Genomic DNA, 19,453 nt, shown 5'->3' with positions numbered 1-19,453 from the left:
CTTAATATGCTTTGTAAATATCGATATTACATACTTAACTTGCAAGACAAATGTTAAGTTTATTGATGCCAATAACTTTTGCCCAACTCTGAAAAGTGAATAAAAACCTAAATGCCAGAAGCAATGAGTAATCTCCCTACATGTAAGCAGCACAAGTGAAGAGCTACCATTTTATTTCACACAAATAAAATGTGTTCTGATGAGTCCCATGAAAACTCAAGCTGGCTTTTCAGTTGTAATGTATGAGGTGTATTTATCTTCACAAAAATGAGTGTGGATATGTGGTTCCTGTACAAATGCTGACTGTAATCTGCCAGTATTTATGAAGAACACATGTACAGGAAAATAATTTTCATCTACAAAAGTAATAAATTGAAGTAACAGAATATATGGGGGGAAAATATGCCATGTGTGGTGGTATTAGACTGTAATTTCATCAAGTGATTTCTCAAGCTTCATAAACTCTAAATGAAAAAAGATTGTATTAGCCTTATAACAGATAAGGTAAATAACAAGTTCTGGCTTCCTTAAAATGCTCAGAATGCTGTAGCTGGCAGTAGGTATTTCAGGAGTTCCTGTCCAGGATCCTAAAAGAAATAACTATACTCCAGTAGTAATCAGATGTTTAAAAAAAAACATAGAAAATTGAGAATTGTAAAGTTCATTAAAGCTGTTTTTAACAATTTGGTTTAGGTTTTGCTGTCCTTTTTATAGCTTAAATGTTCTACTATGTGTCCTCTCTATCTCTGATATTTTTTTGGCTTCAGCATTTTGTCAATTATTTTTTAGTTCATGTTTAGGGTGTGTTTCCTTCATAGGATATGTTTTAAACTTGAAACGCTCTTGCCTAACGTTTGTTTTGCATGCCAAAAAATGAATGAAGCAGCCATGCATTAACAGCCACAGCCCTGCGCAATCCCTCCAGCTTACTGTTGTGACCTCTACCCTTTTGTATCCTGTGACACTCAGCCTGTCTTTGTGCTCAAGTTTATTCATGATGGATACGTTTCCCTCCCAATCACATATGCTGTGCTCTTGCAGAGAGATTCAGCTGCAGCCCTTCCGAGCTTGGAAAAAAGAATGTTGGTAGTGTGCATAAGAGGAGCCTGTTAGAACAGAGGCCCCTCCATAACATGATCAGGACAGCGTGCAGTCTTAAACTTCTCCTAGAATATGAAAGGGGATGACTTTCAGCCTCTCAGATCCTTTTTAAATGCAAAAGAATGTAGGAAATTGCCAGATCAGTTAGTTAATCAGTGACAACTGCAGTAAGTATACAAAAAGCATGGCCCTTAACGAGCGTAATCAGTTGTGCTTGGTGTTTTTTCAGTGCCTCAGCATGTCGCCATTGGCCCCACCTCTTGAATCCTCCATTGGTTTAGTGTCAGCTTTATAGGAGAATGTAATTGCTAGCAGATCTTTTGATAGCTAATAGCAACAATATAACTCTTCCCTTCTGACTCTCTCCCTGCTCCCTCCCAATCTTACTCCATCTTTTTTGTATACTGAAATTAGTGAAATGTACAGTTTATACTAGGGATTATTAACAAGAATTGTGCTATCAAAGTTCTTTCTTGATTTAGTGAGTATACTTGGCCTTTAATTTATATGAGGCAAAAGTATGCATTACACAATTATATGCAAAAATTTAATTACTTCCCTTCAAGTTTTTTTCAAAATAATATTCCTATCAGATATTTTGAAAATAATTTTCAAATATTTCAGGAATTACCTTGCTTGTTCCCCCTTATCTTGAAGTATTTTTAGACAAACCTCCTTCCCTCTTTGTTTTGAACTTCTGTAGGGGGTAAGATGTGGTCATATGGTCAAACAAGGCATTTTAAGATCAGACTAAATCACACTGAAACTGTACTGTTTTACCTTAAAAAAGTATGTTGTGTTAAATATACTTAAACTTAGAAGTAGTGTTACTTTTTCAATGCTGCACCACTTAATTTGTAGGGGTAATAGATGGCTAGAAATTTTAGTGGTTCTGGTTTCTTTCTAGATTGGGAAGAAAAGACCATGCTTGATTTCCTATTTTGTGTCATAACTGTCCATTTAAAACTGGCAGAGTCCCATGTTAGGACCGTAGCTTGGACATGCTGTACTGGGAAGCCCTCAATGCATTGCATCGTAGCAGTATTCTGCATATGGTGTTACTATTGTAGCTTTGTATCAAAGCCTCTATGAATTTGAATGACGTAGGATATTGTTTCCAAATGTGTGGCACTGACTGAACTACTAGCTGGTCATTCTCGCATCAGCTGCTTGACAGCAACAAGCTGCCAGATATTCTGAAAACTCTTGTGCCCTCAATTGCCTCTGTAAAAGGAAGTTCTGTGCCAAGGTACTTGATGTAATAAGGAAATAAAGAACAATCTGATTCCTGCCTAATATTACATGAAAACTAACAAGTTATTTTTATGCAAGAAATCTGAGAGATAGTGAGGTATGTATATAGCCTAGCCTTAATTTTTTTGTGACGAACCATTTAATATAGATATTTTTTACTTATGCAAGGTGTCTGAGGGAAGGGAGACAGGATTCTTTCTCTTTGAAGATTAACATGAGATTTCAGTGTCTTAAGAGAATTGACTGATTTGCCACTAAAATATCCTATTTAAAAGAACTATTTTATTTTTAGTGAAGAATTAACTAATTGCACTGAGATGTATACAAAATTAATTTTTGCTCTGAGCATTTAAACTATAGACACTTAAGCTGTGTCTACACTGCCACTTTCAGCGCTAAAACATTAGTCTTTCAAGGTGTGAAAAAACACCTCCCTAGAACGACAAAAATGTTAGTGCTGAAAAGCTCCCGGCGAGAAAGCTACCACCCCTCGTTCAGGGTGTTTTATCATCGCCGGGAGAGCTCTCCCCCGGCAATAAAGCCTGACTACACTGACCATGTCACAGCGCTGCCACAGCCATGCTGTAACGTGGGCAGTGTAGACATAGCCTTAGGGTCTACGCTATGGACTGCTGCACGTCCACAGGAGAGAACGCTCCTGCTGGCATAATTAAACCACTCCCAATGAGCGGCGGTAGCTATGTCGGCAGGAGAGCGCCTCCTGCCAACATAGTGCTGTCCATGCTGGCACTTTTGATGGTCAGGGGTGTGTGTTTTTCACACCCCTGACTGACAAAAATTTTACCAATGAAAGTGCTAGTGTAGACTTAGCTTAAGCCACACTTCAGGATTTTCACTGCACTGTAGCATTGGTCACATGGTGATTTTATTGTGTGGCACGCCAGTGCATGTCTACACAGTAAAGAACCACCCGCAGCTGGCCCCTGCCTGCTGACTCGGGTTTGCAGGACTCCAGCTGTAGTGCTGTTTCATTGTTGTGTAGATGCTCAGGTCCTAAGACTCTAGGACCATGTGGGGTGGGTGGGTCCCAGAGCCTGAACATCTCTGCAGCAATGAAACAGCCCCATAGCTGGAGTCCTGCAAACCCAAGTCAGCAGGTGTGGGCCAGCTGTGGGTTTTTCTTTACTGTGTAGACATGCACTGGCGTGCCACACAATAAACTCACCATGTGGCCAATGCTACAGTGCAGTGAAAATCCTGTGAAAATTCTGTGTTGTAGACATACCCACAGTTACTCAAAGTGTAGGTGAACCTTGAGTCTCAATGCAAGTTGATGAGACTCACTCCTAAGTGTCTAAGTCACTTTTGAAAAGGTGACTTAGGCTTCTAAGTCAGTTAGGCCTTAAAATACTGAGTGGAGACTATTGAGGCATATGGGGTTGCTAAGCAATAAACTATTTTGGAGGTGGAGGAAATAACCAACAGTGATACCTCTAGGCAATGTTAACAAGCCTGCATGCATAGGCTCTTATAGGCAGTGTTTCCCCCAGGAGTTGAAATTAGAGGGGGTGTTAGAATTTATAGGAGCGGGATTGGAAAATGACTAAATTGGCAACATTGCACCACAGAGTGTGGAGGAGGATGGGGATGTTCATGGGGCTGTAGAGAAATCCCTGAGGACCAGAAGCATTGTGACAGTAATGCCAGGTTAAGTGAAATTATAGAAGACATTGATTACCTGTGGTTTAGTGAAGACAACAACAAATTTCTGTTAACACCACTTTCATTTCCTCATGCTTCTAAACCTGTGAAACATCTGCTTTTGGGGCAGAATTTTCCTATGCTTGGTCTCTTTTGGAAAGTCTCAAAATCCTTTCTGCTGTGTTTGAGTTGTAGGAGAGAGAAGAGAACTTACTACTTTCTGAAATTATATTTTTAAATACTTTTTTGTGGTACAAATGGCTGATGTTTGATGCAGAACATAGTCCTCATTAAGATTAACACATTTTCTTTATGTGAAAATATCACTTCTGAGTATGTGCAGTGGATATATGAATTTTATAAAATCCTAAAGAAATTCCACCCTCTTTGATGTTAAAAAGCATCTTCTTTCTGACTGGCTCAAGAGGGCTCAAGCAGAAACAAGTTGCTGCTTGGACATTTTGTAACAGGAAGGCTGCCTGAGCTAGAAAATTTTAGCTTGTTCGACGTGGAGTATTAAAGTTTGTCCTCACCTCGCCAGATCCACACCTCTCTCAACTGTTGTTGAAAACTACTGTCCTGTTGGTGTAGAAAGATTCAGAGTTCAACATCTGTTGTAATTTCCTTAGGGTATGTCTACACTGGAAACTTCAAAGCGCTGCCACGGGGAACGCTCCCATGGCAGCGCTTTGAAGTGCGAGTGTGGTTGCGCACGAACACTGGGAGAGAGCTCTCTCAGCGCTCCTGGTAATCCACCTCCATGAGGGAATTAGCTCCGAGCGTGGCTCCCAGCGCTCAAAACCTGTCTACACTAGCGCTTTAAAGCGCTCAAACTTGCTGCGATCAGGGGGGTGATTTTTCACACCCCTGAGCCAACAAGTTAGAGCGCTATAAAACTTAAGTGTAGACAAGCCCTCAGTTGACCATTCTCTCTCAACCAGGGTGCTGAGCTATTTGGAATCTGTTTAGTGTAGTATAGTCACCACTCCCTTCTAGCTCTACCTGGGCTAAAATTCAGGGATCTCTTTTATGGGAATACTAGGAAGCACAATCTGTGTCTAGGCTAGGAGTTAGCACGCCAGAAAGAATAATCTCTATCTGTGTCCAATGACCTAAATAAATAACTCCCTTTTATATTACAATGGAGTTCTTTTCTTCTCTAGCATAAGGGGAATAGACTGGAGGGGCAAAGGTTTTAAATCCCATTAGGGATTGGGAGAAGATGGAGAAAGCTGTTTGACACCAATTTTCAAATATGACAGAATTTTTCAAATTTTTGAACCCCTACTAGCCAGAGGGTAAAAGATGGAGCCTTGAGACAGAATCTAGGGACGCCTTCGTGGTGGCTTGGGCTAGCCTTCTCACCATGTCATTACCTTGGGAGAGAGGCTTTCAAATCTGTCTCTTTCATAGACCGAATAAGTTATTTTTCAAATAGTTCATTAATACTGTGTACCGGCTGCACAGTTGAAATCCAATTGTGTATTGCTGACTTTTTAAGCTTCCAAGAGCACATTCTCATTTGCATTGGATATATTTTTATGCTTGTGTTAATGCATAACTTATTGAGTACTACAGAGTTGTAAATTGTATACCCTGAAACATTTAGGGTATACAGTTCAACCAATGTAAAGGATCATCTCCCCCCCCCCCCCCGTCCCTTTCTCCTCGAAAAGGTGATCTTTTTATTCTCTCAAAATGTATAAAGACTGTCTGAATGGTTTAATAATAATGGCTCTTTCCAATTAGAAATTCAGCTCTGGAGAACAAGTAAGATTCTGATGTCACAAATAAGTTTAAAATCTGAGAGGAGAGAATTTTGTAGTAGGGCTGCATAAAGATTTTTGTTTGTAATGATTTAATTCAAATGCCAGACAAACAGCTAAGATGTTTGAATGTTCAGCCCGAGCCTGAACGGCTACACCATAATTTTACAGCCCTGCAAGCCTAGTCTCCTGACTCTGTTGAACTGCAGTGTCCGCATACTGTCAGTAAATCTGTCCCTTTAACTGAGGGCTTCAAAAGCTCTCACTTCATTTTCATGGTCCTCCAGAAAAACAGGGAAGACAAGTATATATTGCTGATATTTCTGTAATGGGTGGGCGGAAAAAACCTTTTCTCTCCCCCAGCACAAAAATAAATAAAAGATCAGGCCTTATTTATGTCAAAGTTAAAAATAAATAAATTAAAAAAATGCATAAATCTTTTTTTCCTTTGGAGGCTATCTTAACATTGTTTTTGGATTTTTAATTTGCATTATTTTAGCTATGCAACCTTAACATTGCATTAACATAATTGTTTTATTTATTAAATGTAAACAATCCTGGTAGCCTGATCTTCAAAGGTGCTCAGAGCATCCCTTTCTTCAAGACCATAAATCTCTCATGCCCAAACTATTTATACATTCTTAACAGAAAGATGGGCTAGCCTGTTTGTCTACACTATGGAAACAGAACTCTCAATTTTAAGACATTTTGGAAATGATGGCAGTGAAGAGGATGCAGTACACACAAACACTGAACTTTTTATAATGCCGAGAACTTTCCACACCACCTCCCAATAGTTCTTAAACATACTACGTAACTTTTTTTAATAGCCAAGTCGAATGCTTAAATTTTAATCTTCATCAACAAACTACCGTTTGAGTACATTTTGCACTGATCATTAGGCACTGTTAAAGGCGCAACATTTAGTAGTGCAAGTTGTTTGCTCTACTGAGCTGATGAACTTGCTCACTTAAGCTCTTTGCTCTACCAAATATGGGACCTTCAGAATCTGTTTCATAGCACTGTTTTATTTGAAATTAAGACCTGAGCACAACTAAGATTAAATTTATTTTATTTTTTTGGTAAGATACCTTGCTTAGGAAATCTGGAAATGACAATTTCAAAGTCAATGTATGTATTTTGATTTGATTTTTCTCTGGCTGATCATCTTAATTATATATTGTAATAACTTTCTTGGTGACTACACACTTTGTATAATGTTTTAAACTCCTGAGATACAAATATTTCATAGATCTATCTTCCTGACAGAAGTAGATGTCTGGGATAACCAAACTTTTTGATTGTGGTTTTCTAGCAGTAACCCATTTTTTTTAAAAAGTGTAAGGACAGCTAAATTATTGCTTCCCATTTAAATGGCCACAATCAACTTTTATATATACCAAATTTAAATACAAAAAACCCTTAAAAATAAGGCTAACAGAAATGTTTCTGTAATTGAAACTAATGCAGACACTTGTCTCTAAACAAATATTTTCATGCATTCTTTGAATCCCAAGCATTGGAGCACTAATAACCTGAAAGAGAAACTCTTTTCATTGTCCAAGATGAGAAATGCAGAACATATGCAAAAAGCATAATTAGTAACAAGTAAATTGTATTTTCATTTATAGTAATCAAAGATGTCAGTAATGTAGTTAAAGAAACAAGTTTCTGTACACTGCATCTTAAGTTTATGGCTTAGAAATACTACATACCTGAAAATCCACAGTGGTCTTAGTCTCTGTAGCTTCCATCAGAGAGCCTGTAGTTTAAGTGAGGGTAACTTTAGTTCAGCTACAGACTACCAGCTCTTCAGTGCGGCCTTTCCAGTCTACTTTCCGCAGAAATTGGGGTCAAATGGGCAGAAATAAAGTGAATTGTTAAACAAAACCTGTTACCTTATTTTCACCAGTTTCCATGGAAATAGTAGCAGGCACTGACCACCATCATCTGAAATTGACTCTGCTACCAGTGGCTGGCTCCCACTGGAGTTTCCGTGGAAGCCTGTCAGCTCATGGAAAATAAACTAAGCATTCAAATATAACAGTTTAATTTTCATGCATTTGAACCTAATTTCTGGAGAAACTGGATTGGAAAGGCCATGACACTTACCAGAGTGAGAATTTTTACTTGTAGATTTCAGTTACTGAATCCCAAAGCCTGTGTAATTGGCAGCAAGGGACTTTCTTTATCTCTCTCCCCAACCCTTGTTTCTTTCTCCCACCTTTTTTTTTTTTTAAGGCATAATTGTTTATAAGAAGGTGTACTGGTGAACAAATTCTAACCTGTATATTATGCTACATAACTGAACAGTTAGATGATTGGGCAGCTTGAGCTAGATTCTGTGGTTTGCCCAAACTGTGTTCCATGCAAGAGAAGATGGGTGGTAGCAAGCTATTGTGGCCTTAAGTCACCTTTTAGGCTTCCCTGGAACTCCAGGAGCTAGTCCATTCCTTGGCAAGGAGGCTTTTCTGATGGCTGGAGGCTGACTATGTAGAGGGGTGCCCCAGCTGCTATATGTATTATACCAACTGCCAGGTAGAGTGGTAATGTAGGAGCTGCTGAAGTGGCCCTAAGCCACTGGAGGGATTCCTGTATGCCAGTGGTTCTCAATGTATTTACCATTGTGGGCTGTACCCACACAAAATATAAGTACACACACACACACCCCTGTATGGCCCTGAGGATCTCACATGGGCTGCAGCTGTGTGCCGATTGGGCCACAGGTTAAGAACCACTGCTCTATGCAAAGAAAGTTCAAAGTAACAGTTTAGCCTAGCTTACGGCAGCTTTGTCCTGTAAGATTGCATGAGTGAAACAGGCCTTAGAATTGATAGGTTTGATTTTTCTGACTTGAAGTTTATTGTGAATACTTAAATATTTAAACACCTCTAAAATTATGTCCTTTGTAACTGATTTATTAATGAGTTTGTACTTCTAAGGATATTTGAGACTCAAGAAATTTACCCTAAATGATCTAGATTTTACTGGATTGATTGTCGTTTAAAAATGGTGATCAATGGATATTTTTTTAAAAACAGGAAGGGGAGCTTGTATTTTTTGTATAGAGATCTTTGGAAAGTGGTTAAATAAATGCACAGCCAAAAATCTATTTATTTTTTCCCTTTGCAGTATCTCTCTTGGTTTTGCTGGAAGATACAGAATATATCATGTTAGCTCACACCTCCAATTGAAGGAATGGTGGTTGAAACATCAAAAAGATGGCCTTTCTCCAAAATGTTGGCTATTAAATTCAATAGGTATTAATAAAAACAGAGTTTTAAACAGTAACTCTTTTGATAACTCAGAAATAAGTGTTCTCAAACAGAATTGTGCTGAAATAATAGTTTACAAGGTTAGTTACAATGGAGTTAATTATTTTGGTTCCAATTGCCATGTGGACAAGCCCCCTTACCATGTTGAGATGTCCTCTAGCCATAGATCACAGAATCTGAATTTCTAATATAAAAAAATTAGATTTTGTTTAGGTCCTCTTTAATAATCCCAAAAGAGCATAATCCCACTTGCAGATGACTTTTAAGAAAATGTCATTCATCCCATCCTAAACTTAGTTGAGTCCTGTATGGAAAAAGCTAGAACTTTCTTGGAACCTTTATTTGGAAAGTAACCTGTCACTATAAATGTAAAGTTTTTAACTGAACATCATGTGCTGTAATACTTAACTGAGAGAGACAAGTTTTTGAACAACAGATTTCATCTTCAGGTCTGGGCCTGAAAGAGAATTCTGCAGTTCAAAAGCTTGTCCCTTTCACCAAGGGAAGTTGGTCCAATAAAAGAGATGACCTTGCACACCTTGTGTGTTTCATGTCCAGGGACCAACACAGCTACAACAATACTGCAAACAGTAATAATTACTTAACATAAGTATTTAAATGAATAAAATACTATAGCTGTGAACAGTTCTTCGTAGTTAGTTGGAGTTTTGTTTTCAGGAGGAATACCAACTGTATACAAAGCAGAATGTGTCTTACTCTGAAGCATTTTAGTATGTAGTCACAAATGTGTATTATATCATTAGTAAGAGTTTGCCTGAAGGTGAATAGTGAACCCCAGTGATTGAACTTCCTTTATCCACAGACAAATTCTAGCATGGATTTGATCTGCAGTGGGTTTGGAGCCATGAGTATTCGTTTGAACATGGCATTTAGAAATCTGCCCTCTTGCAGAATGAAAACTTTTCATTTTTATTTCAATTTTGAAACTAATAACTGCATAGTTTTGCTTTGAGGGAAACAATATTGTATAGTTCCATTTTTAATTTAACAAAGTAGCCATTTGTGACCTGTATCGCTGCTGTTATGCAAAATAACACCTTAATTTTTATATAAATGTACAATTTTAAAATCTCTAATTTTTAAAAGGGTCACTACTGGTGTTTGCACAATCCTGTTGTCCATTTAACTAACTTTAGCTTATCGTAGCCCTTGATGCTGCTGCCTGCTCATCTGATTACACTGCTCAGGGGAATAAGGTTAAGGACATGCTGTTGGTAACTAGAGCATTTTCAGGGCTTTAGTTCAGCAGATGGGCTGCTTGGCTATATTCATACATCTGCCTGCCTGCTGTGGCAGCTGCTGCTGCTGCATGTTGTGTTCTTTTGTTCTGTTCCATCCAAGAATGGAACACTAGGAAGTGTAGTGAATGGATTAATTTAAGGTTAAGGTTAGTGTTTTGCTTGCTCTCTAGCGCCCTATCATAATAAAGCTTCTGATAGAAGCTAATGAGTGTTTCTTAAAGTGAAATAGATTTAAAAAATACACTTCAGCGTCTGAAACAATCTAGTGTCATCTAACAGTCAGGTGTGTTATAATATTGTATGACTATTTTATTATTTGTTTCCAATTTTCTTTTTCCTCTCTTTTCTAGGATCGGTAACCAGACTTTGGCTGACACTACGTGGTCCGAAAGAATTAAGGAAATATGGAATGACATGAAGGAGATTAGTTGAGGATTAAAGGCTTTGAGGACAAACACCTCAGTGAGGTGAAGCACAGACTAGCTTTCTACTTGTAGCTCTGCAGAGCTTTGTGCTGAAAAAAGATGGCAGATCCAGGAATGATGAGTCTATTTGGAGAAGATGGGAATATTTTCAGTGAAGGGCTGGAAAGTCTTGGAGAATGTGGATATCCTGAAAATACAGTAAATCCTATGGGGCAGCAAATGCCCATAGATCAAGGATTCCCCTCCTTACAGTCTTCTCTTCATCATCCTCCCACCAATCAAAACCAAGCAAAGTTGACCCACTTTGATCACTATAATCAATATGAACAGCAAAAAATACATCTGATGGATCAGCCTAACAGAATGATGAGTAATGCTCCTGGGAATGGTATAGCATCTCCTCACTCACAGTATCACAACCCTCCAGTTCCTCAGGTTCCTCATAGCAGTGGCACTGGTGGTCAGATGGGAGTCTATCCTAGTATGCAGAATGAAAGGCACGGGCAACCCTTTGTAGACAGTGGCTCCATGTGGGGACCACGGGCTGTTCAGGTGCCCGACCAAATAAGAGCACCATACCAGCAGCAGCAGCAACCGACGCAGCCATCACAGACACCGTCAGGACCCCCTGGGCAGGGCCATTCTCAGCACATGCAGCAAATGGGAAACTACATGGCTCGCGGTGATTTTTCAATGCAGCAGCATGGTCAACCACAACAGCAGAGGATGAACCAATTTTCTCAAGGTCAAGAAGGCCTTAATCAGGGAAATCCTTTCATTGCCACCTCAGGACCTGGCCACTTGTCTCATGTGCCCCAACAGAATCCTAGCATGGCACCTTCTTTGCGACACTCAGTCCAACAATTTCACCACCATCCCCCTACCGCGCTCCACGGAGAATCAGTAGCCCACAGTCCCAGATTCTCCCCTAATCCTCCTCAGCAGGGTGCTGTTAGGCCACAAACACTTAATTTTAGTTCTCGGAGCCAGACAGTATCCTCACCTACTATAAACAACTCAGGGCAGTATTCTCGATATCCTTACAGTAACCTAAATCAGGGATTAGTTAACAATACAGGGATGAATCAGAATTTAGGCCTTACAAATAACACTCCAATGAATCAATCTGTACCAAGATACACAAATGCTGTAGGATTTCCATCAAACAGCGGTCAAGGACTAATGCACCAGCAGCCCATTCACCCTAGTGGCTCACTCAACCAAATGAACACACAAACTATGCACCCTTCACAGCCTCAGGGAACTTATGCCTCTCCACCTCCCATGTCACCTATGAAAGCAATGAGTAATCCAGCAGGTACCCCTCCTCCACAGGTTAGGCCTGGTAGTGCTGGAATACCAATGGAAGTTGGTAGTTATCCAAATATACCCCATCCTCAGCCGTCACACCAGCCCCCTGGTGCCATGGGAATTGGACAGAGGAATATGGGTCCCCGAAACATGCAACAGAGTCGTCCATTTATGGGTATGTCTTCAACTCCACGGGAGATGGGTGGGCACATGAGACCAAATGGTTGTCCAGGTGTTGGCCTTGCAGATCCACAAGCAATACAAGAACGACTGATATCTGGCCAGCAGCATCCCAGCCAACAGCCGTCTTTTCAACAGCAAATGCCAACTTGTCCTCCCATGCCACCTCATCCAGGGATACATCATCAGTCTTCACCACCACATCCCCACCACCAGCCTTGGGCACAGCTTCACCAGTCACCACAGAATACACCACAAAAAGTGCCTGTCCTTCAGGTAAGTTACTTCCAGCTGAAAGAGAATATTTGTTTTTGAATTATATACCTGTTCAGACCCTGGGATATAGGTTTATTGCTCTGAAACCATTTTGTTCTGCCTTGACTATTCTGTGTACTGGTGGTTATGTGTCTTTCCTATTTTACTTATAGTTTTGAGTAGCAAGCTACCGGAACTTCATTCATTGCCTATGGTCTCGTGATGGTTTTTACAGGATTACACTGTAGTATGTTTAAATGTGAAGCAGCATCAAACTTATCCTGAATGCAACAATTATTTTATTATTGTGGTGAATCTTATGAGAGAAAGCTGAAAGTTTGTGTCTAAATTTTCACAGTATCATTAAACCAACACGTAAGCATTTGCAAACTGGCAGAGTGAAGCCTGGGTTAATATAGATATATTTCTTGATTAAAGAAAATTTAGGCTTGGGATGCAGATTTGAAATGTTCTAATTTAGTATAAAGTTGAAAGTTCTTCAAGGAAAAGTTCCCCAATCTTTTCATATGAAACTTTCCAGCACTAAATAGTGCACCTGATAATGAGAGGTGGGCAACCTGGTTTAGATAAAATAAGAGCAGATGTGAATCTTAGCCTAAAACCAAACCTCTTGAGGCTTGGATGAGCCACACACATGCACACAACTTTGGTTTTACTGAGTCTCTGAACTTCCTGCTTCCACTTAAAATAGCACTGCTCTGACAGTGTATCCCACTGAGAAGTACAGGAACTCTTGAGAGCCTTTTCCAACCTAACTTAGCAGGTTTGACTAAGCATCTGTACTCTTTTTGTGGATGATGAAAAAGACGAGAGATCTGATTTGAAGTTTGCCATCACTGTGTCTCGATTGATATGCCCAATCAGACATGAGCTTTTTGCTGTTTGTATAGGTGGCAGATACACCCCGGTAGAATATATTCCATTTTTCAATCCCTCATTATATCAGAAATCAATCCTAAGTAGCACTACCCATAAATATTTAGAGACAATTGTTGGAATGCAGTCATAAGGTCTGATTGAATAAGTCTAATAAATCATATGAGCAGTTGTCCCAGCACTGCATGGAAAGCAGCTGCTCAGCAGCCCCCTTGACTGCTGCCTGCCGGCTGCTTCTGTTAGCTGCTCAGCACAGCATGTGATGGATCTGGGAATCAGATGCATGGGTGGAGAGAGGCAGCTGGTGGGGGGGTGGAGGAGAGATGGTGACTCAGCAGGTGGGAGAGGCTTCTGCGCTTGCTGGACAAAATGAAATCCTGGGGAAATATGGGTCAAGCCGTAGGGTAGGCGAAGCAATGGGTGGAAATCAAGAAGTGGAAGCCATTTAGGGATAAGAGGAGAAACTGTGTGGGAGCAGGGGTAGAGAAATGGGGTTGAGAGGGGTATTTTCAGGAATTTTTTTTTTTTTTTCCAAATCAGCTAGTGAGTTGAAGGAGCCTTGTGCAGGCTGTGTGCATTCTAGTGAATTTTGAATGTTTTATTTGCATTTTTTCTCCTCTCACTTTATAAGGAGACTTTAAATTAAAGTTCAGCAGAATGCCCAGAGAATTATCCATCATCTGCTAGTTGGCAGAATTGTTCTTGGAAATACTTTCATGTTGCCAGCTGTATCCCAAGGAAAGGGGAAGACAGAAAGGAGAGCAAAACCAAGTATTTGTGTTAGAATGGGTAGGGATCTAGAAAAAGAGTAAGACAGGTTGGAAAAAATGATACAAGGAGCAGAAGGGTGCTATAGGTCAGAAAAGATGTGAGAACATCGTAACAAAGTGAAGACGAGACAAATGAAGAGAAAAGGATGAGAATGTCAAAGCATCATGGAGGAAAAATCAGGCATCAAAAATGGAAAGCAAAATTGCAAAAAACATGTTGAGACAGATGCACGAAGAAATAAGAACATAGCCTGGGCAAAAAAGAGGTGAAAATGAAACTCAGGTGAAGATCTGTCACAAAATGGTAGTGGGGATGGGCCCTAATTACCAAAAGACTTGCATTATTTAAATTCCCCTTAATAAATATTACTTATTAAAAATATATATAGCACTGTAAATTTACACCAGGGTTTCACTCAGTGTTAAATTTGGTAGAGCTTCAATAACATTTTCAACAGTCTCATATTTTGCAGTATTAGAGGGTTTGGAAGAAATATTGTCTTTAATGTAGAACAGGGGTGGGCAAACTATGGCCTGCGGGCCGGATCTGGCCTGCCACCCATTTTAATCCGGCCCTCGAACTCCTGCTAGGGAGTGGGGTCTGGGGCTTGTCCCGGTCCAGCATTCCAGCCAGGAAGCAGGGTCGGGGGCTGCCCCACGCGGCTCTCAGAAGCAGCGGCGCGGCTCCCAGAAGCAGCGGCATGGCTCCCCTCCAGTTCTTATGCATAGTGGCAGCCGTGGCCAATGGGAGCTGCAGGGGCGGTGCCTGCGGATGGGGCAGCATGCAGAGCTGCCTGGCCTCAGCTCCGCTTAGGAGCAGGAGAAGGGACATGCTGCTGCTTCCGGGAGCTGCTTGAGGTAAGTGCTGCCCGGAGCCTGCATCCCTGAGCCTCCCCCTGCACCCCAACCCCCTTCCCCCACCCTGATCCCCCTTTCCACCCCCCAAACAGCTCGATCCCAGCCCGGAGCACCCACTTGCACCCCAAACCTGTCATTCCCAGCCCCACCCCAGAGCCTGCACCCCTTCCCGCACCCCAACCCCCTGCCCCAGCCCTGATCCCCCTCCCACCCTCCAGACCCCTCAATCCCAGCCCAGAGCACCCTCCTGCACCCTCAATCCCAGCCCAGAGCACCCTCCTGCACCCCAAACCTCCCAGCCCCACCCCAGAGCTTGCACCCCATCCCCACACCCCTGCCCCAGCCCTGATCCTCCTTCCACCCTCCGAACCCCTTGGTCCCAGCTTGAAGCACCCTCCTACACCCCAAACTCCTCATCCCCAGCTGGAACCCTCCTGAGCTTGGAGTCCACTCCCGCACCCTGAACTCCTCATTTCTGGCCCCACCCCAGAGCCCGCACCCCAAACCAGAGCCCTCACCCCCTCCTGCACCCCAACCCCAATTTTGTTAGTATTCATGGCCTGCCATACAATTTCTATTCCCAGATGTGACCCTTCCTTGGGCCAAAAAGTTTGCCCACCCCGATGTAGAAAGTTCTGTCTACCATTTCAGTGAAAAATTTTTCCAAATGTACTTCTGAGACACTTATTAATTTTTAAATGACTGTTGTGCTGAAATATAAAATAAAAACAATTTGTGTGCTAAATAAATAAATAAAAGCTTGGGTATCTCATTAGTGATCCTGAACTCATACATATAATTGGAAACAGGTGAATGGTGATGAAGTAATTGACTAAAATATTAGAATGAAACCAGTCTTGATCATAAAGTATAAATCAAGCGATTTGTGGCTAGAGATGTTATTCCTTCAATGGAAAATCTAGATTCCTCTAGTTTGACCAAATTAAAATAGAAGAAAACCATTTCCTAATGGGCAATTATGTTAAATGGATTAAATTGCACTTAGTAGTGCTGCAAGGTTGTATGATACAATATGCAACTTGGCTTGCCATGTCTCACCTGCCTAATACTTGGTATAGACACTTTGGTATCCCTTCCCCCTTAAAAACTATACGACTTGAACACGAAGTGCCCATTTTAGTGAAAACTTGCCTCTTTAAATGAAGGTTACAATAGTGTTGAAATCCTTGTTGCTGCGCTTTTATAACCTGAAACCAATGGTACAGAATTTGTTTGCATCATGTCCATCAGATGTCTTATGGTTTCTGTGCTTTCTTCATTTGAGTTGGCGAGAGATTGAAACTCATGAAAAGCTTGGTTCTTTCAAGTTACTGTGTATTAAACTAGATGTGTAAGTCCATAAGCTAAATTATCATGTAATTGGCATCACAGCTTGGTGGGATAAATCTCATGATTAGAATGTTTGTATAGAGGGGTATAGCTTCTTTAGTAAGCACAGGAAGGTGTTGCATCATACATCAAGAATATATACACTTGTTCTGAAGTCCAGGAGGAGGTGAGGCAGACCAGTTGAAAGTTTCTAGGTAAATATAAATGGGGTAAGAAAAAGAGGGGTGATGTCATGATGGGGGTGGGGTGGGGGTCTATGACAAGCCATCAAATCAGGAAAAGGAGGTGGATGAGGCATTTCTAGAGCAAGTAGCAGAAATATCCAAAACACAAGTATTGCTAGTAATATTGGGGACTTTAACTATCCAGACATCTGTTAGAAAAGTAATACGGCAAAACAAAATTTACAATAAGTTCGTGGAATGTATAGGCGACAACTTCTTGTTTCAGAAAGTGAAGGAAGTAGCCAGGGGGACAGACATTTTAGGCTTGATTCTAACAGTCAGGGAGGAATTGGTAGCACATCTGAAGGTGGAAAACATTTTGCATGAAAGATCTTGAAATGATAGATTTCATGGTTCTAAGGAAAGGAAAGAGCGAGAGCTGCAGAATAAGGACAATGAACTTCAAAAAACTAACAAACTCAGAGAACTGGTAGATAAGGTTCCATGGGAAACAAAATCTAAGGGGAAAAGGAGTTAAGGAGAGCTGGTAGTTTCTCAATGGGACCGTATTAAAGCCACAACAGCAAACTATCCCAAAGCAAAGGAAAGATAGGAAGAATAGTAAGAGGCCAGTGTGGCTCCATTAGTTGCTCTTTAATGACCAGATAATCATAAAGGAATCCTACCGAAAGTGGAAATGTGGCCAGATTGCTAAGGAGGAGTACAAAAGAATAGTGCAAGCATATAGGGGCAAAATCTGAAAGATTAAGCTGTCTACACTAGTGTCTATATCGTCAAAACTTTGTTGCTCAGGGGTGTGAATATTCAACCCCCAAGTGACATAAGTTACACTGATATAAGCGCTAGTGTGCACAGTGCTTAGTTGGCGGGAGAGCTTCTCCCGCTGACATAGCTTATGCCGCTCATTGAGGTGGGTTTTTTTATGCCGATAGCATAGCGTCTTCACCAGACACTGCAGCAGTAGAGCTGTATTGGTGCAGCTGCAGTGCTGCACGTGTAGATGTGGCTTAAGGCACAAAACGAGTTACACCTAGCAAGGAACATAAGGGAATAAGACGAGGCTCTTTAAATATATTAAGAGAAAGACAAAAGAAAATGTAGGTCATTTACTTAGCGAGGAAGGAGTGCTGCTAACTAATGACATCAAGGAGACTGAGGTACTTAATGCTTGTTTTGCTTCAGTCTTCACTAAAAGGGCTAAGGGTGATCAGATACTTAATGCAATTAATATTAAGGGGGAAGGAACATAAATCAAAACAGGGAAAGAACACGATAAGGAATATTTAGATAAGTTAGATGTATTCAAGTCAGCAGGGCCTGATGAAATTCATCCTATGGTGCTTAAGGAACTCGCTGAAGCAGTCTTGGAACCATTAGCAATTATCTTTGAGAGCTCCTGGAGGACAGATGATGTCCCAGAGGACTGGAGAAGGGCAGACATAGTACCTGCCTTTAAAAAGGGGAACAAAAAAGACCTAAGAAACTACAGACCAGTCAGCCTAACTTAGATATCTGGAAAAATACTGGAACAAATTATTAATCAGTTTTTAAGATCCTGGAGGATAATAGGATTATAAGGAATGGCCAGCATAGATTTGTCAAGAAATGCCAAAGCCACCTAATTTCCTTCTTTGATGGGGTTATTGGCCTAGTGGATGGGGAGGAAGCAGTAGATGTAATATATCTTGATTTTAGTGAGACTTCTGGCATGTGACATTTTCATGAGCAAAGTAGGGAAATGCGGTCTCAAAGAATTCACGTAAGATGGGTGTACAACTGTTTGAAGGACCATACTCAAAGAGCAGTTATCAATGGTTTGCTGTCAAACTGTGAGGGCATATCTGTGGAGTCCTATGAGGGTCAATCCAGGGTCTGGTACTAGTCAATATTTTCATTAATAACTTTAGATAATGGAGTGAAGAGTATGCTTATAAAATTTGCAGATGACACGAAGCTGAGAGGGGTTACAAGCACTCTGGAGAATGGGATTAGATTTCAAAAGGGCCTTGGAGAATTGGTCTGAATTAAATAAGATGAAATTCGGTAAAGATAAGTGCACAGTACTTCACTTCGCTTAGGAATGAAAAATCAAATGGCAACTACAAAATGGGGAATAACTGGCTAGGTGACAGTAATTACAGAAAAGGATCTGAGGGTTTTAGTGTATCACAAATTGAATATGTATCAACAATGTGATGCAATTGTAAAGGAGTTAATATTCTGGGGTGTGTTAACAGGAGTGTTGTATGTAAGATGTGGGAGATAATTGTCCTTTTCTACTTGCCATGGAGGAGGTCTCAGCTGGAGTAGTGTGTGCAATTCTGGGTGCCATATTTTAGGAGATGTGTGGACAAATTGGAGAGAGTCCAGAGGAGAGCAACAAAAATGGTAAAAGATTTAGAAAATGTGAGCCATGAGGAAAAGTGTTTAAAACAAAAAAAAACCCCACTTCGATATGGGTAGTCTTGAGAAAAGAAGTCTGAGAGGGAATCTGATATGTCTGCAAATATGTTAAGGGCTGTTGTAAAGAGGACTGTGGTCAATTGTTCTCCATGTCAACTGAAGGCAGGATAAGAAATAAAAATGGGCTTAATCTGCAGCAAGGAAGATTTAGGTTAAATATTAGGAAGAACTTTCTAATTATAAGGGTAGCTAAACTCTAGAATTGGCTGTCAATGGAGGTTATGAAATCCCCAACATTGGGGGTTTTTAAGAACAGGTCAGACAAATACTGACAGGGACGGTCTGGGTTTACTTGTTCCTGCCTCAGCATAGGGGCTGAACTTGATGACTTCTCAAGGTCTCTTCCAGCCCTAAATTATGATTCTATAATTTTTATATAAAATTAAAACACAAAAGTAACTTTCTCAGAAAAATGAAAACCACTGCATAACTTTTACAC

General features: G+C 40.7%; 1 protein-coding gene across 3 annotated transcripts in view; it reads left to right on the top strand.

The window, feature by feature from the left end:
- Window positions 1-19,453, top strand: part of CHD7 (chromodomain helicase DNA binding protein 7) — a 182,151-nt gene that overhangs the window by 54,001 nt on the left and 108,697 nt on the right. For 2 of the 3 annotated variants that reach the window (XM_054019706.1, XM_054019707.1), the window contains one exon: window positions 10,671-12,512. In XM_054019706.1, the coding sequence (XP_053875681.1) occupies window positions 10,845-12,512 (1,668 nt within the window). In that variant the 5' untranslated portion in view covers window positions 10,671-10,844. Of the gene's footprint in view, window positions 1-10,670; window positions 12,513-19,453 lie in introns of those variants that run through there. The other variant, XM_054019708.1, reaches the window with a different exon arrangement.

The sequence above is a fragment of the Malaclemys terrapin genome, chromosome 2 (assembly GCF_027887155.1).
Source record: "Malaclemys terrapin pileata isolate rMalTer1 chromosome 2, rMalTer1.hap1, whole genome shotgun sequence".
Lineage (NCBI taxonomy): Eukaryota > Metazoa > Chordata > Testudines > Emydidae > Malaclemys > Malaclemys terrapin.
The sequence above is the reverse complement of the archived record's forward strand: the minus strand, read 5'-3'. Positions and strand labels throughout refer to the sequence as shown.